Source organism: Passer montanus, unplaced genomic scaffold (genome assembly GCF_014805655.1).
Source record: "Passer montanus isolate IOZ18808 unplaced genomic scaffold, ASM1480565v1 scaffold44, whole genome shotgun sequence".
NCBI classification, from domain to species: domain Eukaryota; kingdom Metazoa; phylum Chordata; class Aves; order Passeriformes; family Passeridae; genus Passer; species Passer montanus.
In genome coordinates, this window is record NW_024369262.1 from 322,946 (window position 1) to 346,994 (window position 24,049).

The 24,049-nt window shown below is 42.4% G+C and overlaps 1 protein-coding gene and 1 long non-coding RNA gene across 2 annotated transcripts; one reads left to right on the forward strand and one right to left on the reverse strand.

Moving 5' to 3' along the window:
- Positions 1-10,195: 10,195 nt before the first annotated feature.
- LOC120507588 lies at positions 10,196-13,998 on the forward strand. Its single transcript, XR_005628798.1, has 3 exons — positions 10,196-10,302; positions 12,926-13,094; positions 13,793-13,998. It is a non-coding gene; the product is annotated as an uncharacterized LOC120507588 (long non-coding RNA).
- Positions 13,999-20,696: 6,698 nt separating this feature from the next.
- Positions 20,697-24,049, reverse strand: IFT22 (intraflagellar transport 22). Its single transcript, XM_039720972.1, has 5 exons — positions 23,981-24,049; positions 23,672-23,751; positions 23,507-23,596; positions 22,671-22,873; positions 20,697-21,761 (listed from the first exon to the last, which is right to left on the reverse strand). Exons 1-5 carry the CDS (start codon positions 24,017-24,019, stop codon positions 21,613-21,615), a joined length of 561 nt encoding a protein of 186 aa, XP_039576906.1. The 5' UTR covers positions 24,020-24,049; the 3' UTR covers positions 20,697-21,612.

The following is a 24,049-nucleotide window of genomic DNA, read 5'->3' on the forward strand; positions in this document are numbered from 1 at the left end:
TGCATACAAACTAGTTTCACAGTGGGAATCCAGTCCACCCACCAAGGGCTATGGGAAAGCAGTTAAGCATCCAGAGGCACCAGGCCAGGAAGGGAAGAAAACACATTACTAAGTCCATCTTCTCCATGACAATGGTGAAGTGGCCAAGATGCAATAAAAATGGGCAAAGAATTTACATCTTCCAGTGTCCAAAATGCAAGAGTCAGTCCACAGGTCAAAGTATATTCACTGTGCTTTCTGGCAGATCAACAGGTAATGATAAAGAACATAGTCAGGGTACTTTGCAAAATTAGGAGATTTGCAATTTGACTTCAACAGGAAAACAGACACCCCAAATATGGATATTCCCACTTCAGAGCAAAGTGACCTGCTGAGCAGTTCAAAATTTCCTTAGAAACATGTACATTCAAGGTGTCTGTTTTGTTTTTGAAACCAAATTCCATATTTGTCCACTGAAATGACACAAAAATACACAATGTAAAAAAAAGGTGTGAATGTTTGTGTTTTAATTAAAATGCATTTTTAGTATATTAGTAATAATATACTAAAAATATAGTAATATCAGTCATTATTGAACAATAATAAAGCAAGGACTGAGCAAAAAGAAAGTGAGGGAAGAAATTTTTTTGCCTCTTGGAAAGTACCAACAATTCTGAAGTTAATCCCCAAGAGATAAGAGTCTGACATTTGACAGTTGCATCAACAAGGCAGAGCTGAACATCAGCACTCATGGCCAGTCCCCTACGAACCACACCTAGCTTGGAGAAGAGTAACAACATTTTTAGATCCTTCAATTTTGTTTGAAAGTGATATACTTACAAGGAAAATAACTGGAAATATAAAAGCACCTGAGGTTTTGTTAATTTTCTGTGACACCCCTGACCTCTCCACCAGCAACATTTGGCCCTGGTGTGACAGTGACAGCAAGTCCCAGCTCTTGTTGGGATCCTGGATTATTGACACAGGGACACAATGCAGATCACGGCACTGCTGGTGGCACCAAAATCAATATGGCAACATCCTCCAATCTTCCATCTACAGCTGAGCAGCTCTCTCCACTGAGAGCTGGCACTGCCTCCCACCACTGACAGACTGACACTTTTTACTGGCCTAAGTCACTCCAATACTGGATCAATTCCTTCTGCCAGCAAATTCTTATTAAAATATTTGACAGACTGTGCCATTAACAGTTTATCACTGCACAATATCAATGGATACGCTAATTATCAGTCTGACTGCACTAATGTTTAAGTTTAGAGCAGTAAGAAGAGTTTAATAATTGGCCTATCATTCTAATTAACTTTAGTATTGAAGAAATAATGTTTTATGTTACTGCAGCTCCTTCATGGAAGTGTCTTCCAGAAATGAGAAGGAGAATTAAATCCTGAGCATTCTGAGAGGGAAAAGCTATGCCAACACATTTTGTTTGGCAACCCTACATTCAAAGATGGCAAGCACCCAGATCCAAACTAAACCCAGGGAGCCTGAGAGGTTTGAATTTTGAACGTTATATTCGAAGTAAAAATATTTTGAAAAATAAGACATTACAGCTGTGGTAAAGTAATCTAGACAACACACATAAATTAAAATCTCTCCAAAAAAAGCCCCTCGAGGAGGATCAGCAGGCAGCACACACCTACCTGCAGCACAGGTCAAGATCATGAGCTCCCAGCAGAGAGCACAAAGCTCCAGCAGCAGCCAAGGGCTGCCCTAGGCCCCCCTGTGATTCTTATCATACAGAAACTCTGTTACTCCACACGCTGGATTAGAGGGTTATTAATGTCTCCACTAATCCAAAGTACAAACCAGGGTAGGACACAACGCCCATTCTTTTCCTATTTCTCTGCACTATTCTTTCCCCTATTCTTGGGCCTATTTTCATTTCAGTGCAGGCTTTAGAACAGAAGACAATTTCTACATTAATTCCTTTCATGTTGTTCCATATGTTATTTCTACCACAGCAGAAAAAGTAGTAGCTTTATACTTGCTTTCCACAAAACAAATCATAGCTGATGTGTCTTGCGTGAGTAAAGAATGCATAAGTTATTTATAATCAATACAAGTAATTATAAAAAGCCATTACTTTTCCTTAGGAGAACACAGTAATCCAGTTCTATTTTGTCACACGTAATCTTAAATTGGAGGTTATGTTACTCCTTTAAGGAATAAATTCAGTACACAACTAAAGATATGAAAGAATTTATTTATTGATTTTTTTTGCATGTTAAAATAGAACAGTTTCAAGGCACACTTTTGGTAAGCTACTTACAAACAAAATCAACAAAGTGGATAGAAAACCCAAACTAGTCCTACGCTTCCCAAAGGAGGATGGGGAGAGGAGCCATTTCAGGAGCTCCAATTCTTTAGTGTAGGACACAGCAACCACTTTCAGAACCCATCCAACGTTCCAGCCTGTCCCCTTCTCTACAGCATCCCCATCTCCCCACAGCCAGGGAACAGGAAAGAGACAGAAATCCATACCTCCTGTAAGACAGGGTTCTCCAACCTATCAAACCACTCAATTTATTTGCACCTTTTTGCCTTCCTTTTAAAAAGCAACAACACAAACACATCCAACGTGGATCTTCTAATACACTACAAACCTACAGCTACCTTTCCTAGTCAGGAGGCAGCAAACATTTGTACACTGCACAGCTCCCCTGCACACTTGCAGTCTGTGAGAGCCAAGAAGAAAATTTGCTGGAAGTTGTTCTGCAGCCCTTAGAAGAACAATAAACAATGGTTATTCACCACAAAGTACAGGAGAAACCTTCTCTTCAGTGCTCTCAAAGGACAAGCCAGCAATGACTGATCTTAATGTAGGGAAAACCCCACAATCTAAGAACCTTCATCACTGAAACTCTCAAAAGGCAAGCTGAAATCCCTAAGGATAAGCACTTTCTGGTGTAACTCCACAAAAAGGGGAAAAAAAAGGCCCACGCAATTCCCTAGACATGCATAATTAAGAATACATCATTGCCCTTTTCTAACAGAGTGCTTCCCCAAGGAAACTCAAATGTTCTCTGAAAGAGGAGAGCCCTGGCCTAGTCCAATGGCTGGGTAAGCACCAATCCTGCAGGATTCTGCACATCCCTCCAGTTCTCCTATACATACATTATGACCCGCCTCAACTTAAATTCCTGGCTTTCTCACCCCTTCCCACACATCCCATACAGTAAACACTGTCCCTTCAACCTCACCTCCCAAGCTAAGCATTACCTACAACTTTTTTATAATGCACGCAGCTCTGTAACCTCTTCCAAGGTAAAAAACGTTCACAATTCCTCTTAAACCAGAAAGAAATAACCTTTCCACAGCAGGAACCTTCAGGGAAAGCTTGGCTTCCTTCTGCACACGTACACCTTGAGAGAAGACCTGTTATTCTCTTTGTCTTTTCCAGCAAAGGAACGCACTGTTCACAGCACACATCCCGACCTGCACCTTTCCGAGGTGCCTTTTCGAGCACAGCCAAACATCCCCCGCCGTGGCCAACTCAATGACGGCGTCCCACCCGGAGCACCAACATCCACCTGGACACACCGCCACCCTTCCCCTCCTCCCCTGCCAGGGCGGGGAGGCCTCGTCCCATCGAGGCTGGGCTCCCCTTCCCCAGCACAGCGCGTCCTCACAGCGTTATCCCCGCTCCGGGCGCGCCGGGAGCCGCCCTTGCTCCACATTTACAGCCTAAAAATCCACTTGGCGCTGCCTCCCGCCCCCTCCCCTGGCCTACCCAGCCGTGCTCCCCGCTCCGTGAGGGCCCCCGGACCCTGCCCGGCCGATCGCGCCCAGGCCGCCGCCCTCGCCCCGCGGCCGGCGCGGCTGCCAGGCGAGCCCGGGGCTGCCATGGCTCGGCGGGCGGCACCGCCGCGGCCTCCTCCGGGCGGGGACCGCTACGCCACGGGCACGGAGACGGGAGCGGCCGGGCCGGGCCGCCGCCTCCTCCGCCTCATCCTGACACCGGCCGGCGGCGGCGGGAGGGGAGGACGGGCAGGAGGAGGAGAAGCGGCAGGAGGAGGAGCCCCGCGCAGGCGCCCACGGGGAGACACGGGACCGGCTGCGGCCGCCGAGCGGGGAGGGACCGGGACCGGCACCGGCACCGGCACCGGGGATTGGAGCTGGGAATGAGACTGGGAACGGAGAGCAGTACTGGGAACGGAGACAGGGACTGGGGTAGAGAGCAGGAACCGGAACCAGGGCCAGGGACTGGGATGAAGACCGGGAACCAGAGGCAGGGCACAGGGAGAAGGAACAGGCACCAGAGTGGGGAATAGGGGCCAAATACCGGGGTACAGGGACAGAGACAGATACTGGGGACCGGGGACAAGAGCTCGGAACAGGGACTGGTGACGCGGTGAGGGAGGTGATGGCTTCTCCCGGGTCCCTGCCGGCCTGGCCCCTCAGCCCCTGGGCAAGGGAGAAATCGCAGGGCCTACAGCCCGGAGGCATAACTAATGTTTATTATTGAGGAAACAACACTAACAAATTCTGCCCTTTAATCACAGAATCGCTAAGGTTGGAAAAGACCTCCGAGGTCATGGAGTCCAACCTGAGACCGATCCCCGCCTTGTCACCCCAGCCATGGCACTGAGTGCCACATCGCTGAGGTAATGACGCACCCTGAAGGGGATGGAAGCACCCAAGATTCATAAATCCCCGTGGCCAAATGACCCTCAAAAGTCATTATTTGTCTGCAAACAATCAGGAAGTTTTATTAATAAATTACACACTTGGCATGGGAATCAGTGTATTTAGTCCCTGGCCTATTTTTAGTTGTCACACTTGTTGTCACACCAATAATGACCTGGCTGGGCAGTGGAAGGAGCCTGTCCTGCCAAGGGGTCCCTTCCCCAGCCCGCACGGCTGGGCTGTGTTGATGGAGGTTTAGTCCTTTTGTGGGTTTTAGTCCTTCCACTGACTGGGAGAGCATGTCTGAACTCCAGGTTGTAGCAGTAAAATTGCAGATCTATGTCATTTGAGCACATGTAAAATCACAGAAGGCAGAGTTGGAGTAGAAATTACAACACCAGCTCCTTTCAAGGGCAGGGTCTGTTACAACTCACTTTTCTTATGGCTTGCATACCCTAAAATGAGTCACTTTTAAGCTGAATCTCACTTATTGCCACTGTCTTTGAAAATTATTCCATTTTGCCCTTTTTGATCAGTTGAAGTAAATTTTCTCAGTCTTTGCTATTGTATAAAGCAGGCTTAAACAAAAGACTTAACTTTTTGGTATTCCCACATTGAGACATCCAGGGCTTTCTTCATGGAAATGTGGAGAACCCAGAAGTGTCATCTGCTCACAGAATTGCTGACTTAGTGGCAGGTGATCAAAGGATGAAATATCTATCACTTGAGGTTCATTTACAAATGTCTTAGCTCCTTCTTAGGCTTTTTTATAAGTAGCTGGATGTTACAAGTATTCAGTGCATGAACCTCCCTGGAAATCTAATCCTGAGTGTAGGAACTGAGCTCTTGAAACTCCACCCTGGTGTGTGTTCATATGGGTACCTCAGAGCACCCACGTTAGAAGCTAATTTCATCTTGTTCATGTTGAGGCAAAACTCTGACACATTCTGGTCGGTCAAGGATCAAACTCAGTGCAGCACCACTCCTGCTGCAAAAAGCAAGTCAGATAATAACAAGCTGGATATCTGCTGTACCTACAAGTGCTTATTAAGGGATGAACATAATTTTACTTTCATCACTTCCATAGACTGGATGACAGGATATTGACTATTGGAATTGCAACATTTCCAAGTCTCTATCTGAACTCCTGAGCTTACATTCTGAATGGGTTTTATATGTAGTTTGAAAAATATAAGAACTCTCAAGGGGTTTGTACTTTTATTTTCCTTTCTTGTTCTTCAATTTAGAGCTGTACTAGCTTTATAGGTGTGGTTCTTACTTAATCTTACTTTTCTGGACAGTAATTGGACTTGACAGAGGTGAAGGTTTATGTAGTATCTAATAGAATGTCTTCTAACCTGAAACAATTGAGTAACTTCCTCTGTGCCTCCCAAAATGTCCCATTTAATTCTACTCACTTGTAGTTCTTACAGCCTTGATCTCAAAGGATTTCCCAGCATGTCTCAGCTAAGTCTTAAAAGAACTAAAGGAGGTTTAGCAGCAGTTTTCAGTCAGAGGAAAAGGTCTTGCAGCAGAGAACCAGCAGAGACCAGAAGTCCTGAATTGCAGTCCTGGTGGTGTGAATGTTAGACAAGTGCAGTGTTAAGGAGTCAGTGACGCAGGTGAGCAGAGACTATTTCTGGAATAAGCTCCTCCAGAAATAATGCTCCTAAAATCCCATGATTTTTTATCAAATTTATTTGGCCTAAAAGCCTAACATGGACATTTTCAGCATCAGCTCCACATGCAGCAGACACGTGTGAATTGGAGGTGCATCTTCCTGGAGAGTGTGTGCTGTGTCAGTACAGGTGGAGTAGCTGTCACCTTGCACTCTGCCTGAAATGTAATCCTGCAGGCTCATTGAAAAAAATGAGTTTGCAGGTTTTGTTTGAACAGTAACATCCAGGGGCAAGCAGTGAATGTGAACACACAGTGGCTGCTGGAGACCAGGAAGAAACTGAGGGGGGCTGAGGTTGTTTGGTTGCAAAGAGAGCAGTGAAGTAATTCACATAACATATCTAACATAACATATCAGGAGAAAAGACGTATTTTCATTTTCCTTGAGGAAAATAAAACAAAGAAGTGGAGAACAAGCTTATTAACTCTGTTTTCCTAATAGGTCTTATGGTTAATTGACTTCTGTGCTTATGGGTGCTCAAATTCCAAATGTAACTTTCCCTGCTTATTTTTTTGATCATGGAGAAAGATTTTACTCTTTCTGTGTCTTTGCCTTTATTTTTTGTTCCTTTACTTGGGGCACTTTAACCTCAACTGAGGCATCTATTTTCACAAGGCTTTGAAGAATGTAATTATCGCTGTCCTTATCTGTGACACTAGTCCCAGATCCTGAGGCTGGTTGAGTTACCCTAGCTGTGTCCCAGCTCCATGTCAGGACAAGACCCAGTTACATACATTGTACTTGTACAAAGTGCACGGCTTTGGGGGAGTCCCTGCAACTCCAGCAAATCCCTCATTGTGGATGGTTAAAGGGGCAGGGCTGTGATCACACTGGGGAAGAGTATGATCCCAAAAGCTTTGTAAGTCACAGGAAGTTTGGCTAATAAATACAGAGATAATTCCTTTTGTTTTGAGTGATACAAGATACTATTGTTTCATACAACAGCTAAGCCAATTCTGCAAGACCCAGAGTCTTTAAAAAGATAAACTGAATTTCTGGACTTGCAAGGCCAAGTCTGCATCTGGTGTGAATCCAGTGGAAACAGGCTGGTGTGTGGGAAGCTGGCCTGTAGCACAGAATCAGAATGGAGGTCCAAAAGGCCCTCTGGAGTTCTGCTCCCCGTGTCTGCTGCTTTACTGGCCACAAAGAAGTTGGATTCCATTGTGCCCTGTGTGGTGGGGGTTTGCAGTGAATCACAGGTCCTGCTCCCAGGTGGAGTAGTTCATCTCCTAAACCACCCTCTGCTTGATTCAATTAATCCAAGAAAGCTCAGTAATGAGGTGGATTTGGGAAGTGGCTTTGTGTGTTGTTAAGGCTAACCTCCAGTGCACCCACAGGGGATGGGAATTGCAGAACTGGGGCCCTCTGCCTCAGCAAGAAGGAGATTTCATCTCCCCCACCTACTCTACCTGGAAGTGTTACATGTGGAGAGTTGGGTAACAGTCTCCATCGGCCAAACCATGCAATGACATCACCTTGGGAGGAATGCAACAAGAATGTTTCAGGTGATATGAGTAAACGTATTACCAGAACAAAAACTGTGGTTTAAATTCCAGGTGAAGATCAGGAAGCAGAAGTCACACACATCTTTAGGGAGAGACTCAGTGGTACAGGACAGTGAGCCTTGGCTTCATTCCAAAGGCAAGTAACAGCCTTGTTCTGCTTACAAAAAAAGAGGAAAACCAGAATTTATAGCTTGCACTTTATATATTTCTAGGTTCACCAGATTTTGTCTACTGTTTTTCTCACTTTTTAAAATTGTTTAAAATAAAATGTGCAGTTTCCTGATTTTTAAATGTTTATTTTCCTTCTGTTGAGATTGATGGGTCATCAGCATTAAGTATTCTCCTAGTTCTGCAGCTAGGAGTGCTTCTGGGCTTTGGTCCTTTCTTTTTAAAGCAAAGCTTTTGCAGAAAATTTACATTCATCTAAGTATTACCATAAAGAGGCTGGTTAAAAATCCCAAATCAGTCATGCTCTTTGCTTCAAAAGTTCTTCTGGAATGCAAGGAATTTAGTCTGGAACAATTACATTATTTGCAATAGTAACTTCTTAGCGAACCCTGGAATAGTTTATGTGGTTAAAAACCTTTTCAAGAGCAATTGAAAAATTATGTTATCCCATCTATTGTTTAAAGGATTCCATGTGGTGCTGTTCTTTGAATATATGGGAAGAAAATGGAGCCAAAAATGAAAATTTGGCAGGCAAAAAATCCAAGTGCTTGCATTGGCTCTAAATCCAGATATTTACACGTTAATGATCTCATTTGAAAGATGTCTATATTAAGATCTGAAAGCTCTTGGTGTTCCCAAGGGACAAGCTCATTGAATGTTGTGATATACCATGAAACTAAACAATTTTTCTTACTGCAAAATAACCAAGAAATCAGAAATTCAGTCTGTGTGAGTAACAAAGAGCATATTATGAACACAGTCTTTTGGGTAACCTTGCTCAGCAGTACATCAGAATCGCCATTGCAGGGAGGCACAACTCTGCTTTGTGCTTACACTCTCTTTCCTGGGAAGATCTAAAAATATGCCATACCCCATTCAGACTCACTAAAGCTGCATGACAAAGTTACCTGCACACACTGCAACTACTGCAATACCAGCATCTCTACTTGAATCTCTGCTGAAGGCAAGCTTGGACAAAGGCTCCCTCCTGGCAGCTCTGTTATTGCAGCAGAATGTCACAAGAGAGGAGAGAGGCACCAGCAAGACCCATTAAATTTTTTTTGTTAAAGTTAGGATTAAATGTGTGAGATGGTATTTTTGTTTGGATTTAGATGTTTATTAGTTTTTATTTATAATATAGTTTTATAAACTGTAAGTTTCATAGTATTTTATTTTAATAAACTAAAAATGGATCCTTATTTCTTTTTTTACAAAGTTTTCAAGGATAAATTGTTTCATTAAGAAGTGATATTTAAATTATTTTTATTTCTTGCTTAATAACTAATTACCTGTGGTTTGTAATGTGGACTTTTTAATTGAATTATATAATACTATTTAAACTTATGAAGAAGAAGGTGAAGAAGAAGGACTTCTGTTTTGAAATATCTATCTTGTTTTATATATTACTACATTTTAAAACCTTAAACTTTAAGTTTCCTGCTGTGTGATATTACACACTTCCATCCAAACTACACACCTATAATCCCAGTTCTATCATTCAATTTCCACGGCCTCAGGTCAAAATGCAGTGTTCTCTTGGGGTCAATGCCTGTCAGCACAGAAAGTCTCAAATTCTCAGTAACCAGGGTTCCAACAAGTCACCACACATTTCTCAGACCTTATTGAGCAAACCCAATGTAGTCCTGCACGTGGGGACAGCAAGGGGACCCCAGAGAGAACTCTTGTTTTTCACTCTGTGCATGAGATTACACTTTCCTCTTAAAAACCCAGAATAACAACAGGGTTCCTGCTTCTTGAGGCTGTTTTACACTCAAGTATTGCCTGTAGTGGTAGTTCTCTAAGCAGCAGCCCGTGTGAGCAGTAGCATCTCCTGCACTCAACTTCTGAATCTTGAGGCAGCCGGTTCATTAACCTCGATGGGGTGAGTCATGGCAGAGCTGCAGCACTGGGCCATTTATCCTGTTTTCTTCCTCTGAGGCACAAGCAGCTCAGTTATCTCATAAATTCTAATGGTTTGCAATGCCCACTTGCCAAGAGAAGGAGGGAGTGTTGCAAGTACTGTAAAATTCATTGTCCTGTGTGTGTCGTATTAAATGGTGTAGCCAAAAGATTTCCATGTTAAGGCTTCAACAGCAATGCTCAGTTTGGAGTGTTTTATTCATCCAAGTGCTGTTAACCCTCAGTTTGTCCCTTTCAGAACTGTCTTTGGAGACATTTAGAAGGAGGATGGCCAAGAAGACTGAACAGTGTTTGTGTGAAGAGTGGACTGGGCAGATGAAGAGTTGCCACAGGCTTTCAGGGGATCACCAAATCTGTGCCAGTCCTTCAGAGAAATGAGCCCACCCTCTGAAATGCTTAATCCAGGTAGGATTGTTGGAAAGTGTAGTTCAAGGCCTTCCTTCAGGTGGGATTCTTCAATGATTCCTGAGCCTTTTCTGGAGCTGTATAGACAGTGGTGGTCCAATCCAAATACTTATCAATACAGGTTTAAATCCCACATCTTAGGTCAGTGGGTCCATCCAGCTAGTTCAGATATTTCTCATCAATGCCACCCCATCCTTATGAGTCCTTTTATTCACTTTTTCCCTGTTTTCTCCTAAATGCTACAGCAATCTCTCTACTTGCTTCTTTATTTTGCTAGAGTGCCTTTTCCAGACCTATGTTCCTTAGATGCAGACACACAAAACATTTTGTACTTCTATGGCACCTTCTATTGAAGAAAGCCTTTTAGAAGAGCTGGAAGAGAAGGAATTATCACCAATAAACAAGGCTGAGCAACTTCAAAGAGACAGCCTGATTTGCCTGGGGATGCACAAAAATCAGCAAAAGAAAGGAAAAAAAACCTGAACATTTATCTCCTGTCTCCCTTTAGCTTTTTTTTTTCTATAAAGTATATTTCCTTTGCTTATTCATGACACCTTTAAGAATACAAAAAAATCTTCTGACCTTCTTATGAGAAATAACTGAAGACAAACATCTGGTGTAAAATCAATATTTCTTAGTAGGCAAAAAGATCAAACAAACTCATTTTCTATAGGATCTCTCTGATTCTCTCCAAAAGGTTTGCTGCTGAGATAGCTTCCCTGCCTCACACAGGCAGCCTTAAGAAGCTCCTTTCTCCTCTGGGACCACAGGAGGTTTCACATTATGTTGTTAACCTCCCTCAGATCATCCCCTCCATGCACAATCCCAGTCACATTTACATGCAGACATAATGTCACTCAGCCCACTTGATGCCACTTACATCTCCTTGTTGCTATGGGGAACACTGATAAGGAAACCAATTAGCAAATAAAATATTTGAGGCCCAATGTGAAAACCACTGCTCGGTGGATTTGTGTGTGTTAGGCAGTGACATTTCATTTGGCATTTGTCCTTACCTAGCAGAGCTTCTTCCACTGCATTCTGTGTAGTCAAAACATGCTCTTCTTGGGATTTAGAAGCTTAGACGTGCAACTGTATGTGACCCCGGGGAATTTTTACAGCTCTCAGGAGAAGTGGGAGCTTGGAAAGCGCGTTTGCAGCATGGAAGTGCCAAGAGCACCATCCAGTGCTTGAGCTGAGTAAACACACAAGAATTCCGTGGCGCTGGGACAGAGGCAGCTCTGCACATCCCATGGTCCAGCTGCACCTGCTGGGATGCACCAGGACTTCATGGAAAGAGACCACAGTTAGAAAAGGGGAAGGCTGGCAGAGCTGTCAGCCTCTCAGAAGGGCAGGAGACAACCGAGGTCACATCTTTTAAAGAAGAGCTGTATTCTGAGTTGGAGTTACTGACTGAGGGAGCAAGAGATACAAGGAAGGAGGAAGTGGAGGTGGCAATAGATGGGGCCAGTTAAGAAAAGTAGGTGAATTAAATCCATGATGGAGAGGAGAGAGAACTGGGCCAGATACTTATTCTGTTATTCTTCCCCTTTGCAGAGCTGAAACAGCAGAAAGAGACTAGGAGGGTGCACTGGCAGCTGAGAAAATAAAGGAGAAGTGACCTCAGCTGCCACTGCACAGTCTCAACAGCCTGGTACTGCTGGACAAATGTAGGTAGTCCTGGATTTCAAGAATTAAAATAATTTGGAGAAAGGTTTTGCACAGATGTATGCACTAAGTAGTAATTTTTACTACATACGGCTACAGGCTGTTAATGGGCTAGAGAGAAGGAACTAATAGGAGAACAAAGAGTCCATGGGGCTAAAAATGGGCACATACAAAAAATAATGTTATCTATAAAGAAGTGATACCCAAATAGATGTCCAAAAAAAAAGGATGCAACTTTACTGTGGACTAAGAGCTATGCAATAATCTGTGGAAACTCTAAGTAAGCAAGGAAATATTAATTTGGTATATTATGAACCAGATATTTATTAATTAGAGATGAAGAGTGCTCCAATTTAGCACAATATTTGTGGTAACATATTACTAATATACCCTCCCCAAAACAAGACTTTGGGCATAATTTGGAAATGCTGTAATCCAAGACAGCTCCTCTGCTGTGTTCAGTGTTCCCAGGAACAGCTTAGCATATGTTTGCTCTTACTCTTTTTATATTGAACTTGCAAAGAGCAAAGAGAGCAAAACTCACTTCTTTGCTTAATATTAAGCAGTGTTTTGTTTGTGCCCTGTGGCAGAAGTGCCCAGATGGAGTGGGCTGGATACTGAAAACACAAGAAGCATTTAATGTTCTGTGGAGGTCTGTTAAAGTAGTCTGAATAGAACATCTGGTATCAAATATTTGAATAAATCAGTTTCTGTAAGTATTTGGACCTGCTCTGGGTCTGTGCTTTGTTCCAGCTTTGCATTTTCTCTCTTCCTTCCTTGTTGCTAGAGCCAATAGATGATGGTTTATTGCCTGGTGCAACCCATTAAAGTGCCTTTGTTGGGGCTTGGCAATTAGCTGAGCAGAAAGAGTATAAAAATCACTTTGACATCTGTGGGGTTGAAATGGCAACACCGACTTAAGATCTCCCTGAAAGGTTTTTTATCTGTCCACAAGGTGATGGAGAAAGAAGAAAGAGAGGTTATCCAGAGGTTTTGGGAAGAGATTGTCTGATGTGTCTGCAGAGTGGGACCCTGTTTGAGAGCTTTGGTCTGTGTAAAATGTGCCTGCCCACCACAGAGCCCTCGTGGGGATTTATCCATGCAACACCTGCCTGCCAGGGAAGGTGAGTGCTACCCCACAGCTCAGCACAAATGCCACTGCCAGCCCAGCCTTATGTGCAAGGAAAACTCCTGCAGAGCTGAGGAATGTGAAAACAGGAGCTGTGGTGTGTCATAGGACGGATGCCACTCGACAGATGGAGGTGCCCATATTGCAGTCACACAACATTCCACAGCCCTGGTCTTCCCAAAATCATCCCACTGCTGGGCACAGCGAGGAGGGGCAGGCTCTCACATCACCAGCTGTGACTGCAGAGGTGAGTCACAGGCTGGTGCATATGAACCACCCAATTTAGAAGTGTTTGAGATTAATACTTTCACTTTAGGAAATGTTTCAGCCAAGGAAGGCTGAGTACACAGAGCTACTGTTACCCTGGCTGAGACTTTGGACATTTGGCTTCACTCCTGCACAGATTTTCCTATGAGTGGTGTTTTCCCCTGTAAATTTTACCAAGTTTACCTGCTTAGAGGCTCTGACTCCTGGATCTATGACCAAAGCTATGAAAGAGCACCAAATGGGAATTCCTAAATTGCACAATTGAGAGTATGTAAAGCAACTGTTTCATGTATAGTAACCAAGGAAAATGTCTCACAATGTAACATTCTCTGCTACTAAGAAAATAAGGTACTTTGAGTTACATTCCTTTACGATGTCTTGCTATGTTTAGAAGGCTGGATTTCTTCTCTTTTGTCTTGTTTCCAGGCTTGATACATCAAGAAAACTTCAGAGGAGTTATTATTGCCTCACACCAATGGTAAGGCGAAAGAGAAGCAAGTTATTCATGTTTAATGTTGTTTTGTGCCAGATGTTTTGCTGGTAGAAATCCATAGCTCCACAGGCATCAATTTCTTCAGGATCTGGAATGTTTGACACATTTTTTTTTCTCCTTTCTGGATGGTCTGTAAAGGAAGCTGCTTGGTTTTGCAATGTTGAATATTCACGCTGAGAAGTTATAAGCAAAAACAAAATAATGAGAGACAGGGTCTCTAATAAGCTTCCTGTCACATGAGGCTGTGGTTCTGGTGAAGCAGATGTGGTTGCTGACTTGTTTCCAAAATGTTTGTTGAGTGGTGATTATATTCTGTCATAGTGATGTTATATCTCTGTGATCTCATTCAATACAAGTAGTTCTGCAAACAGTGAAATATTTTTTTCCTATGGATTTATATCTTGGATTGTGTTTAGGCATGGATTCTCTGATGTGTAATGGGAATTTAATTCATTTTAGCTTATTTCTTCAATGAGAAATGAATAATCTGTCTTGACTTGGCTGTCAGTTTTCACAGACTTGCAGAAATTAAATATCGTAAGTTCTAAAAATCTGAGTGGGAATTATGAACCAGTTCCAAAACTGTTTGGGGCCAATTCATATAAACAAACATAAACATGAGTCTCATTTTCTTACAAAAGCAAAAGATAAGAATAATCTTTTTTTACTTTGTATTTCCACATTACGTGCTTGATTCTCTGCTGGTTTATTTGTGATCAACCGTAGAAGATATGCTTTATTTGTAAAGTTGTATGAAATATGGGACTTTTTTCCACATTGAATGCATATTAACTCATCATTAATTTATGCTTGTTACAGGCCACACAAGAGGTCACATTCTCTTTTTATTGTCCTTGCTGGAGCATGGGAAAGAGGTGACATGCATTTTAACTTACATGTTTGCACAGACAAGTGCAGAGAAAACTAATTCTAAAGGAAAAATTATCTATTCTATCACCAGTTCTGGTGAAGGAAATGTAGAATTAAAATTATCTTTGGGATTGCTGAGTCCAGTCTTCTGCTCCTGTAGTGAGCCAAGTTTCCAATCTTTTTCATAAACAGCTTGGTGCTATTCAAAAATATGCTCTTTCCTCCTTGTTGTCTCTCCTATTCTCCCAGTTTCCCACTTTATTTGGTGTTTGTTCCAGAATTTCCTTCTTTTGATGGGAAAAAACATTTTAATTTCCATTGTCAGTTTAGATATGTTTCTCTTGTTCTGTGAAATTCCTAAAAAATTAATTACTGCAGGTAGCCATGTCTGTGTAGGGAATAAGGGAGGAAAACCCTTAGAAGAGGACAGAAAATCTTCACTTGGGTAAATTCTTAAGTCTGTTGGAAACTAGGCTTTAACAGCACTTAGCATAAAGTGTTTGTGTATCTGATACTACCAGGTTTTCTGGGACTGGCAAATGAATTATTTAATAATGGAAACTGCATGTGCATGTGTTTGGCTTCTGTAGTTTCACATGATAGAAACTGTAAGAGAGTCTGCAGGGATCACAACTGCACAACCTTGTATCTTACACCCTTTGTCTTAACAGGGCTCAGAAATTCCCATTTAGCTGGGTAAAAGAGAGAGAACAGAGTGGCAAGTCTCAGCTTTTATTGCTAATGCTTTAATGTAAAATAACATCTATGGTCTGTTATGGTCTGTAGATTTGGTTCTGTGTGACTTAAAATTTATTACACCACTTCATATTTGTGCATCTCTCTCCAGTTCCTGGATATTAAAATATTAAAGGTCCAAAAGGTTACCATTATGTTAATAGATCCAGATATACCCAGTATTTAACTTCCCTGTGCAAAGGAACTGCATCAAGGACTGGCTTGTCCTGTTAGCATGTGACAGTGTCAGCCCCGTGTGCTGCAAAGCTTCATGGAGCCCTAGAGAATAAAACAGAAAAAAGCCAAGTGTACGCTCAATGGAAAACAGATGGAGTTTTCATTAGATATTACTTTTAATGATCTGCTTTAAAAGTAAAGATACACCATTCTGAGCAGAAGGGCCTCATAATAGCTGTGTTTGGGTCCCAGGCTCATTAACTTAGCTACAGATAAGCAAGACTGCAAGATCTTTGTATCATTAGAGGTTCCAGTCAAGCTTGCCTACCATTATTAGAATTCCAAACACAGCAGAACTATTTTGGAGCCTTAACAATAATTTATCCTGAAGATGTATCTTTATTTAATGATTCAGAGTTGTTATTATGGGCCTGGCAGTCAGTTGCTCAGTTTCTGGAGTATTACCATTTAACCTAGGTCAGGATAAAAATCCTGGAATATTCATTGCAGGGCAGAGCTGAGGGTCTGTTCTTTACAGTCCACTTGGGTGTGACTGTCCCAAATGGTGCCACTGGCTGTGAGAGGTGACCTCAGCAGTCTACAAAACCTGAAGATCCCTCCTAAAAAGAGGGACCCTGCAATCTGTGCCTGTGGGTACTAAATCAACTTTTGACATGTAAAGAACAATGCAATCCCAGGGTTTTAGGAGTAGATGCTTGCTGCCAAACCACAAGAAATGCTTTTGTCTGGAACTCATGGAGCAGTAACATAGCAGTGGAGGGTGTACCCTTGTCTGTTATTCCCTCTGAGCAATTTCTCAGAGACTTGTTACCAGGATTCAGATAGATTTCATGGAACTAGGAGAGAAATAGGCTTTAATTTCCTTACAAAAGGAGGGAGAGACAATAGAACTCAGCAGAACATGGCATTTTTTTGTTTCTGTCTGACAGTTATGCAAGCAAAACCCAGTGCCCATCTTCAGGCAGTACTTTCTAAAGTGAGACTCATGTGAGAAAATTTGTGTTATCTTTCTTCTGGTATGAGTTGATAAAACTGCTTCATTTCCTCTGCATGTGAGTACAACCTATGTCTTCAGCTGATCTCCAGCTGGGGAGCACAAATCAGAATCCAAGTTCCTCAAAGTTCAAGGAAGTTTGGAACTGATGTTCTGGTTCACTGCTGCCTCTGCAGAAAAATACCTGCATGAATAATAATAAAAAAGCAGCCTCTTGTTTTCATAAGAGGCAGACTGGAAGGATCAAGTCCAGTGACAATCTATCACAAACTGCTAATTAAACACTGTTATGGAACTAGGTTTTTCCCACTCTGTTAGAAACCTTATTTAACTTCCAAACTAGACTTATTGGTTGGCTAGTTTGTTCATATTTAGTATTGTGCCAAAGCTGTCTTTTAGTTTAGATTTTTACACACAAACATATTGCATTAGATTTCCTCTGTTTATAGTTAGGTTTGTGTACCTTAGTTACAACGGTCCAACCCTTTTTCAACAGCATTTCTCCTCTTCTGATTGCTCTTGCTACCTTATGTCCAAGTAATTGCAGTGAATTTCTTCCTTTGTGATTTATTTGCAGACATCAAGGATATCCCCTTGCTATGTTGCTAGAGTGAAAAAACAGCACTTATACAATGGTTTCTTTCTTCTTTAGCCATTCAGTGGCCTTTTCCTGATTCAGTGTATTTGGCCATTTTGAGTGGCCAAATCAGAACAAGCCAGTTCCATCACAGTGGTGATTCCAGCACGAGGTGAGAGGTTCCTACTGTAGTTTGTGAAGAATTTTCACAGGATGAATTCTCAGCAAGTTCTAAGCAGGTGCCTTTCCAAGGTGTCTAGTTATGCAAAGCTCACTCACCAAACTTGTCCTAAGTAAATAATCTGTATGCATCAATGCAAAAATTCACACCTGAAGTGACAAAAGGCTTGCTTTGTACAGGGGAGTTAACCCCTGCACTGCTCGGGGAGCAGCACATGGTACTCCTGGGTGCCATGGTGTCTCTGTGCACACACAGCACTGACTGAAGCTGGGGGAATTACTGCTGCAGTGTTTCCAGAGTCTTGGGGAAGGCAACTTCTCAACTTGGTATTTGGCAGATCTTTGCTGCATCAAGTATTCCACCAATAGATAATTCTGGAGAAATGATTAAGAGGAAATGCAAGTGACCTCCATAGCAAGGTACTCCTGTTGAGAAGTTGAGTTGTTTAAGATGTGTTTTTTAGAGGTCCTGGATACCTTCTAGAAGTTGTTTCTTAAAGCATCTGCATGTTAGCACCCTAGATATTTTAAACTGAGCATGCAAAACCCCAGCATGGATGGGCACTCTTCAATGAGGAGGCCTACATGACTCCCTATAGTCACTTGGCAGCACAATAATAGAAATAGGAACGTGGGATTTCTTATGTCTATTGTGTCCATTAGAACAATACTGCTGAGAGCAACTGAGACCAAAGGCCTGGCCTTCAAAATATATGACTTGAAAAGAAGGCTGCATTTTTTTTGGTAAGGTCCAAATGTATTTCATTCAGCTGTGCTGCTGCTCCCAAAGTTTAGTTGTAAACAAGTCACACATCTGGGTAGCACTGCCTGTAACTGTCTTCATCCTCACCAGGAGTTACTGGCTTCACAATGTTCTGTGTGTGTAGAAAACAGCTTGTAAGAGGTAACCTGAGCAAACTCTTACAACTGAAGAGCTTAAATATCTTCAATGACCTGCCTGCAAAGTAGCCACAGTCTTTGACTTTATGGGTATAACCCTAAAGTCTTGAAATCCTGCATTTTAGCCCTGCAGAGTTCCTCTGATTCTGACTGCTCCCTATCAAATTTCCATGCTGACTCTTTGTCCAGACAGATCAGCTGTCCAGAGCAATGGTGTCCTAACTGCTTTTGTGGGAGTGATTAGAACTATACAGCTATAAAGGGTTTTGTAGTTATACAGCAATAAAACCATTTCTGTACATCATAAACAAAATTAAGTAAGCTGTCAGAATTATCATTACTCAGTGCCAAAATAATGTTGCACCTGAATAACTTTTGTTGAAGTGACAGGTTGTTTTCTCACTGCATAGTTGGCATATCCTGGAAACTTTGGATTCTGCACTCTAGAGACTAAATTTATTTGGATTAATTAATATTTAAAATGTTCTATGCTCCTGATTCCAGCCTCAGCTCCCAAAACCATGACAGAAAAACAACTGGAAGATATACCCACTGAATTCCAGTATGGACAGGGATCCACAGAAAGGGATAGGGAACTTGGAGACTCCCAATTTGTGCACAGCTGATACAAGGCCAGGGTTTGGAGTTCTTGGCTGCTGACAAGATGAGAAGGGGACATGACCTGTTCACTCTAAGAGACTGAGGACATGTGGAGAAGGCTGCATTTTGGAGGAACTGAGACTTCACTGGTTGTCTGCCTTTCTCTTGGAACAGCCATTCCAAAAAGTCTTTACAAACTTCCCAGCATGGTGGTGAGGTCCTCAGCATGGAAGAATAAAATCAGAGTGCTCTTGCTGCAAAGCTGCTGTTCTCCTCTGCTCCTAGACTGTTCCCACAGCTTGCCAGCTGATTTGTGGCTGATTGCCACATGCTCCCAGTTTCCTTTACACTTGCCTGGCACTTCCTTGGCTTCCCGAGCAGAAATAGGACAGAGCACAGAAGAGCCCCTCATAAACCACCTGGCTTGAGGCACGGAGACACAGCTGTCCCCACAGTCTGAGTACCACCAGGATGTGGCACCTCCTGGGGCTCTGCAGGCTCTGAGAGCCCAGAAAGGCAGAGGCAGAGACCCACGGGTGTTCCTTGGCATTCCCTCACCTCTCTCCTAGCTGGCCTTTGTAAATCATTAATGAAAGATACTTCTGAATAAACACTTTCTCTGTTATCTTCTCCAGTACTAAGGATTAATTTTGCATGAGTCTATGCCTTTACTGCTCTTCAGCAGTGACAGAACTTCATTTCTGGGCCAGATTTTATGAATGATGTTCCATATTTATTATGTATTATGACCTTTTTGGATGATACAAAGTTGAGTCTAGACATCTGTCTTCAGTTCTAACACTTTTTCTTCTCTGATGAACAGTGTGTTGCAGTCTATAGATACCTGTAATTTACAACTTTTTTTGAGTTTAAGATAATGATTGACATTTTATATGAAGCAAGGTGGTGAACAGGAGTTCATTGACTTTTCAACCCTGGAATCACCCAAACAGTTTTACATTCCAAGTAAAATATCTGGTAGGTTTCACACCAGTCATTTACCAGTGAATATCACAATGTTGCTGTTGGGAAAAAACCTGAATTTATTAAGGCAGTATATTTTAAAAATTGGCTCCAGCACCACACAGCTGGAAACAAGGAAAAAGTAATCTAAGGCAGCATGTAAAAAACTGTTCTCTAGTTAGACTGTGTATTTTTAATAACTGCTTCCAACAGACCACCCTATGACACTGATTGCAAGCACAGAAAGCCTGATTGTTCAAAAGCCACCTAAATAAGACAGATGTTGAAATGCCAACCTCCCACTATCCACCTCCAACCTATTCTTTTCATCTTTTTCGGCTTATTTCACTTGTTTATTTCCTGGTGTCCTTTCTCTCACTGGTGTTTTCCTTCAGTACCACCCTCTTTGCCTCCAGAACCAACTGTAGCTTTTAGCTTTAATGGCAGAAGAAGAACTGTTCAGAGATCTTTTAATCTTTCACCTCACATGTCACTTGCACAAGGACAGGCTACTCACTGCTCAGAGAAGAACTATGAAAATAGGAAAAATACTAGATTAATTAAGCTTGATCACCAAAAAACCCAAGAATCTCTTACTCCTGTTGTCTTGCACTAAAATACAAGAAGTGCTTCCTGGTTTATAATATACTTTCTCTAAAGGATGTTTACTGTAAGACAGTGTCAATGTGGTATCATTCCTTTGGCCACTTGGGTCCCAGTTTTTGAAAATGTCTCTTGTTGTAGGCTGAAATGTATTACAACTTTATCACTATTTTCCTTACTAAAAATGAAACAAGTTGATAAGAGTTTCACAAACCCATAATTAACTTCCCCTTTGAGAACAAAGAGGATGCATTTTTAAAATGTTTTTATTGCTTAGTAATTCACGATACAAAAAAATGTCTTCTGCAGCAAAACACACAAAGAGGAATGAGTGCAAACCAAACAAATCAGAAAGTAAATTATCTATGAAACCACTTATTTCAATGCAACAGGGAACAGTAAAGTTTTGAAACAGCTTTTCCTCCTCTGGAGAATGCAGAACTTATTGGAGCTCCTGACCTAAGTCAGAATATTGCATTAAACCAAGATTTCAATTCCTTCCTCCCAGAGAGACCTAAACATTGTCCTCACAACATGTTCATTTTGTTGAAATAGAAGAAAAACTTAAGTCTTGAGAAAGACTGCAACCTGCTCTGTCCTGCCAAGGCAATGGCTGTGCCATGTGCTCTCCTCAAGGGAAAGACAAGGACAGCTTGGAACATAAAACTCCACATGGTGGATTCTAGACCATGACTTCTCAGATCTCTATTCCAACCAGTTTGTACTGACTTCCAAAGACAAGCTTTCACCAGCTAACATGAGCACTTTGCCCACATGCTTCAGCAGAACTCCAGTGTCTTATGTTCTGTCAGGCTTTCTTCTCCCAGCAGCCCTGCACAGAGGAATTCTCAAGACATGGCCCATACCTTTGTATTTTGAGCCACACTAACACAGTAACACCTTGTGCCTCTGATGCCAAGCTGCAGCTACAAAGTTACTCAAACTCCTGGATGTGGAGTAACTTTGACTAACAAACTCCTTGACACCACAGTTCACTTGATGTCACCCCTTGTTCACAGGCTGAAGTCTTTGTAGCCTGGCAAATTCTCCTCGGGAGGGTCTGTTCACAGGATAGTATAGCTTACAAAGGGAAAATTGTATCTTTTCTTCCTTGTTCAGTATATTTTTTAATATTATGAGATAATTGACATTTCTTCCCTCTCTCTGCTCTCATTTATTATGGTGATAATGCTTTTGAAGTACTTGATGAATTCCATCCGAACATCTTCAGGATCTTCCTCTAAGTTGGAATGGATCAATTTTAGCTTGTTCAGTGGATAAGCTTTGAAAATAAATAACAATAATTAGGTATATCCCTCTTATAAAAGAAATAGTCACAATCATAAGACAGCTCAGCTGGAATTCAGTGACACAATATTTGACAACCCAGATAACACAGAGCAGGGCCAGGAGAAATGCAGCAGAGTTTGTCAGTGTTGCAAACAAATACAGCTTTTTGCCAGATTAAATTCACAATCAAATTAACTTCAAAGTTTATTATTATTATTGAAGCATAAAGTCTGGTTTTGGTCTAACATTCAGTTAAGAATTAAACTGAGCACTGAACTGCAATTTTATTATTGAAGTGATGTGATACTCTTAGATTGCTTCAAAATTATGGAATGATATTTTTGTATTAAATATATATTAATATATTAATGCCTATAACAAACATGTGCTTGTTTAAACACAGGTTTAAACAGGTTGCCCAGAAGGGAGTGTGTGTTTTTACAATAGCCACAAATAATTTTGCAGTATCTAAGGTACCTATTGCTAATTGCAGCTCATTAGCCTTTTATTTCAAAGAGCTCCTGTTCTTTGGGCTGGCAAAATACAGACTTAAATGCCCTCAAAAGTGTCTGTTACCAAAAAAAATCCAATGTAAGAACCAAACTATGGCTCATGAGGAATATGGCAAGAGTTCTAATTTCTGGCTCAGCTGCATACACACTTGGAGAAGCCACTGAAACCTAACCTTCCCTTCCCTTCCCTTCCCTTCCCTTCCCTTCCCTTCCCTTCCGGAATATTGCTCACCTTTGAAATCTATTATTTCTGTTTTTGCCAAGCACTTTAGTGTTCTTTAATCAACAGATTTAGATGAAAAATGCAAGCCATGAGGTATTAACAATTTTAAAGACACAAAGATCAATCAAAAACTCTGAGCTACAAATGGAGTTTTCCATCTCCTTACCCAAGGACAGGTTTTCTGTGTCCCCTGCACTGCCAGGCTTGTGATGTGCCACCAGGAGACACTGACTGTCAAGCAGAGGCTGCTGCTGCACGAAGCATGAGTACCACATCTCAATTTCTTTCAGGTGGCTGGGCAGCTCAGGGTTGAAGATTATTATTACACCATGAGAGTCCTTCATCAGGGCTGGCCAGCATGTTTCAAACCTTGAAAAACACAGAAAATTGAAAGACTGACAGCTGTAGAGAAGAAACATGCACTGAAATTTACTCATGTTTTTTCCCCTTGTCAAGAACATATTAAGTGCCTTTTAAACATCAGTAACCTTGCAAGTTATATATCATACTCCAAGTATTTTGACTTATCTATTATGATAGTTGATCCCATGATTTTCTGATTTGATGACAATGTAGAATTTGGTAAAATGCTCATATAAACTTAATTAAGCATTGCTCTAAGAATGGAACATTCTCAATTCCATCTTTTAGAAATTAAGGCCTCAATCATATGCATACATTGTTTGAAGTCCACTCCCATAATTTAATGGAGATGAAGGCAATTACAGAGTGGGCGTCTGCCTCCTGTATCTGTAACCTCCTTCCAGGAGTTGTGTACTTTACTGTTTGAGTCAGTCCTTATCCAAAACAGAGTTCAGCAGCGATCATGGCAAGGAGTACCTAGTGTTGGATGCTTTACAGCAGAAACTATAAGAATATATTGGGGTGAAGAGTCAGGAATACTCCTCATATCAAACAGATCATTGGATTGTGCCTTGAGTATCTTGTAAACAGAACTAGCAGGAGTTCTGTCACCTGGAGAAAGTAACAACGCTGGCTTACTTCTGATCACCACTGCAGTCCCAGAGCTCGAATCGACACGCAGCTCCCTTGTTGTTCCCGCTGAGGTTTGGCTTCTCATACTCCAGGATCCTGCGGGGATGATGGATGCGCTGGGATGCGATGGCACCCACCGCACAGCGCGGGGCTCTCGGGGCTCTCGCTCACCTCACCCCCTGCGTGGGGCTGTAGCTGCAGATCCCCTCCGTGCTCTCGGACACGAAGTTTGCCAGCACAGACTTCCCAGACTGCCACAGCGCGGGGGTGAAAGACAGGACACGCGCAGGAATTTAATGTGCCAAAGCCACAACGTCGGTGCGCACCCAAGCCCCCCGCGCCATCCCTCCCGCTCAGCCCCGGTGCGTGCAGGCCTGGTCCCGCTTCCTCCTTCCTTCCCTCCCTCCCTGTCGCCGCAGTGGCCCCGCGGGGCTCGGCGGTGCCGTTCGGGCGCTGCCGGCGCTCCCGGCCCGCGCTCACCTCCCGGGGCCCCACCAGCAGCACCTTGGCCCTCAGCATGGCGGGCGGCACGGCGCCGCCCCGCGGCCG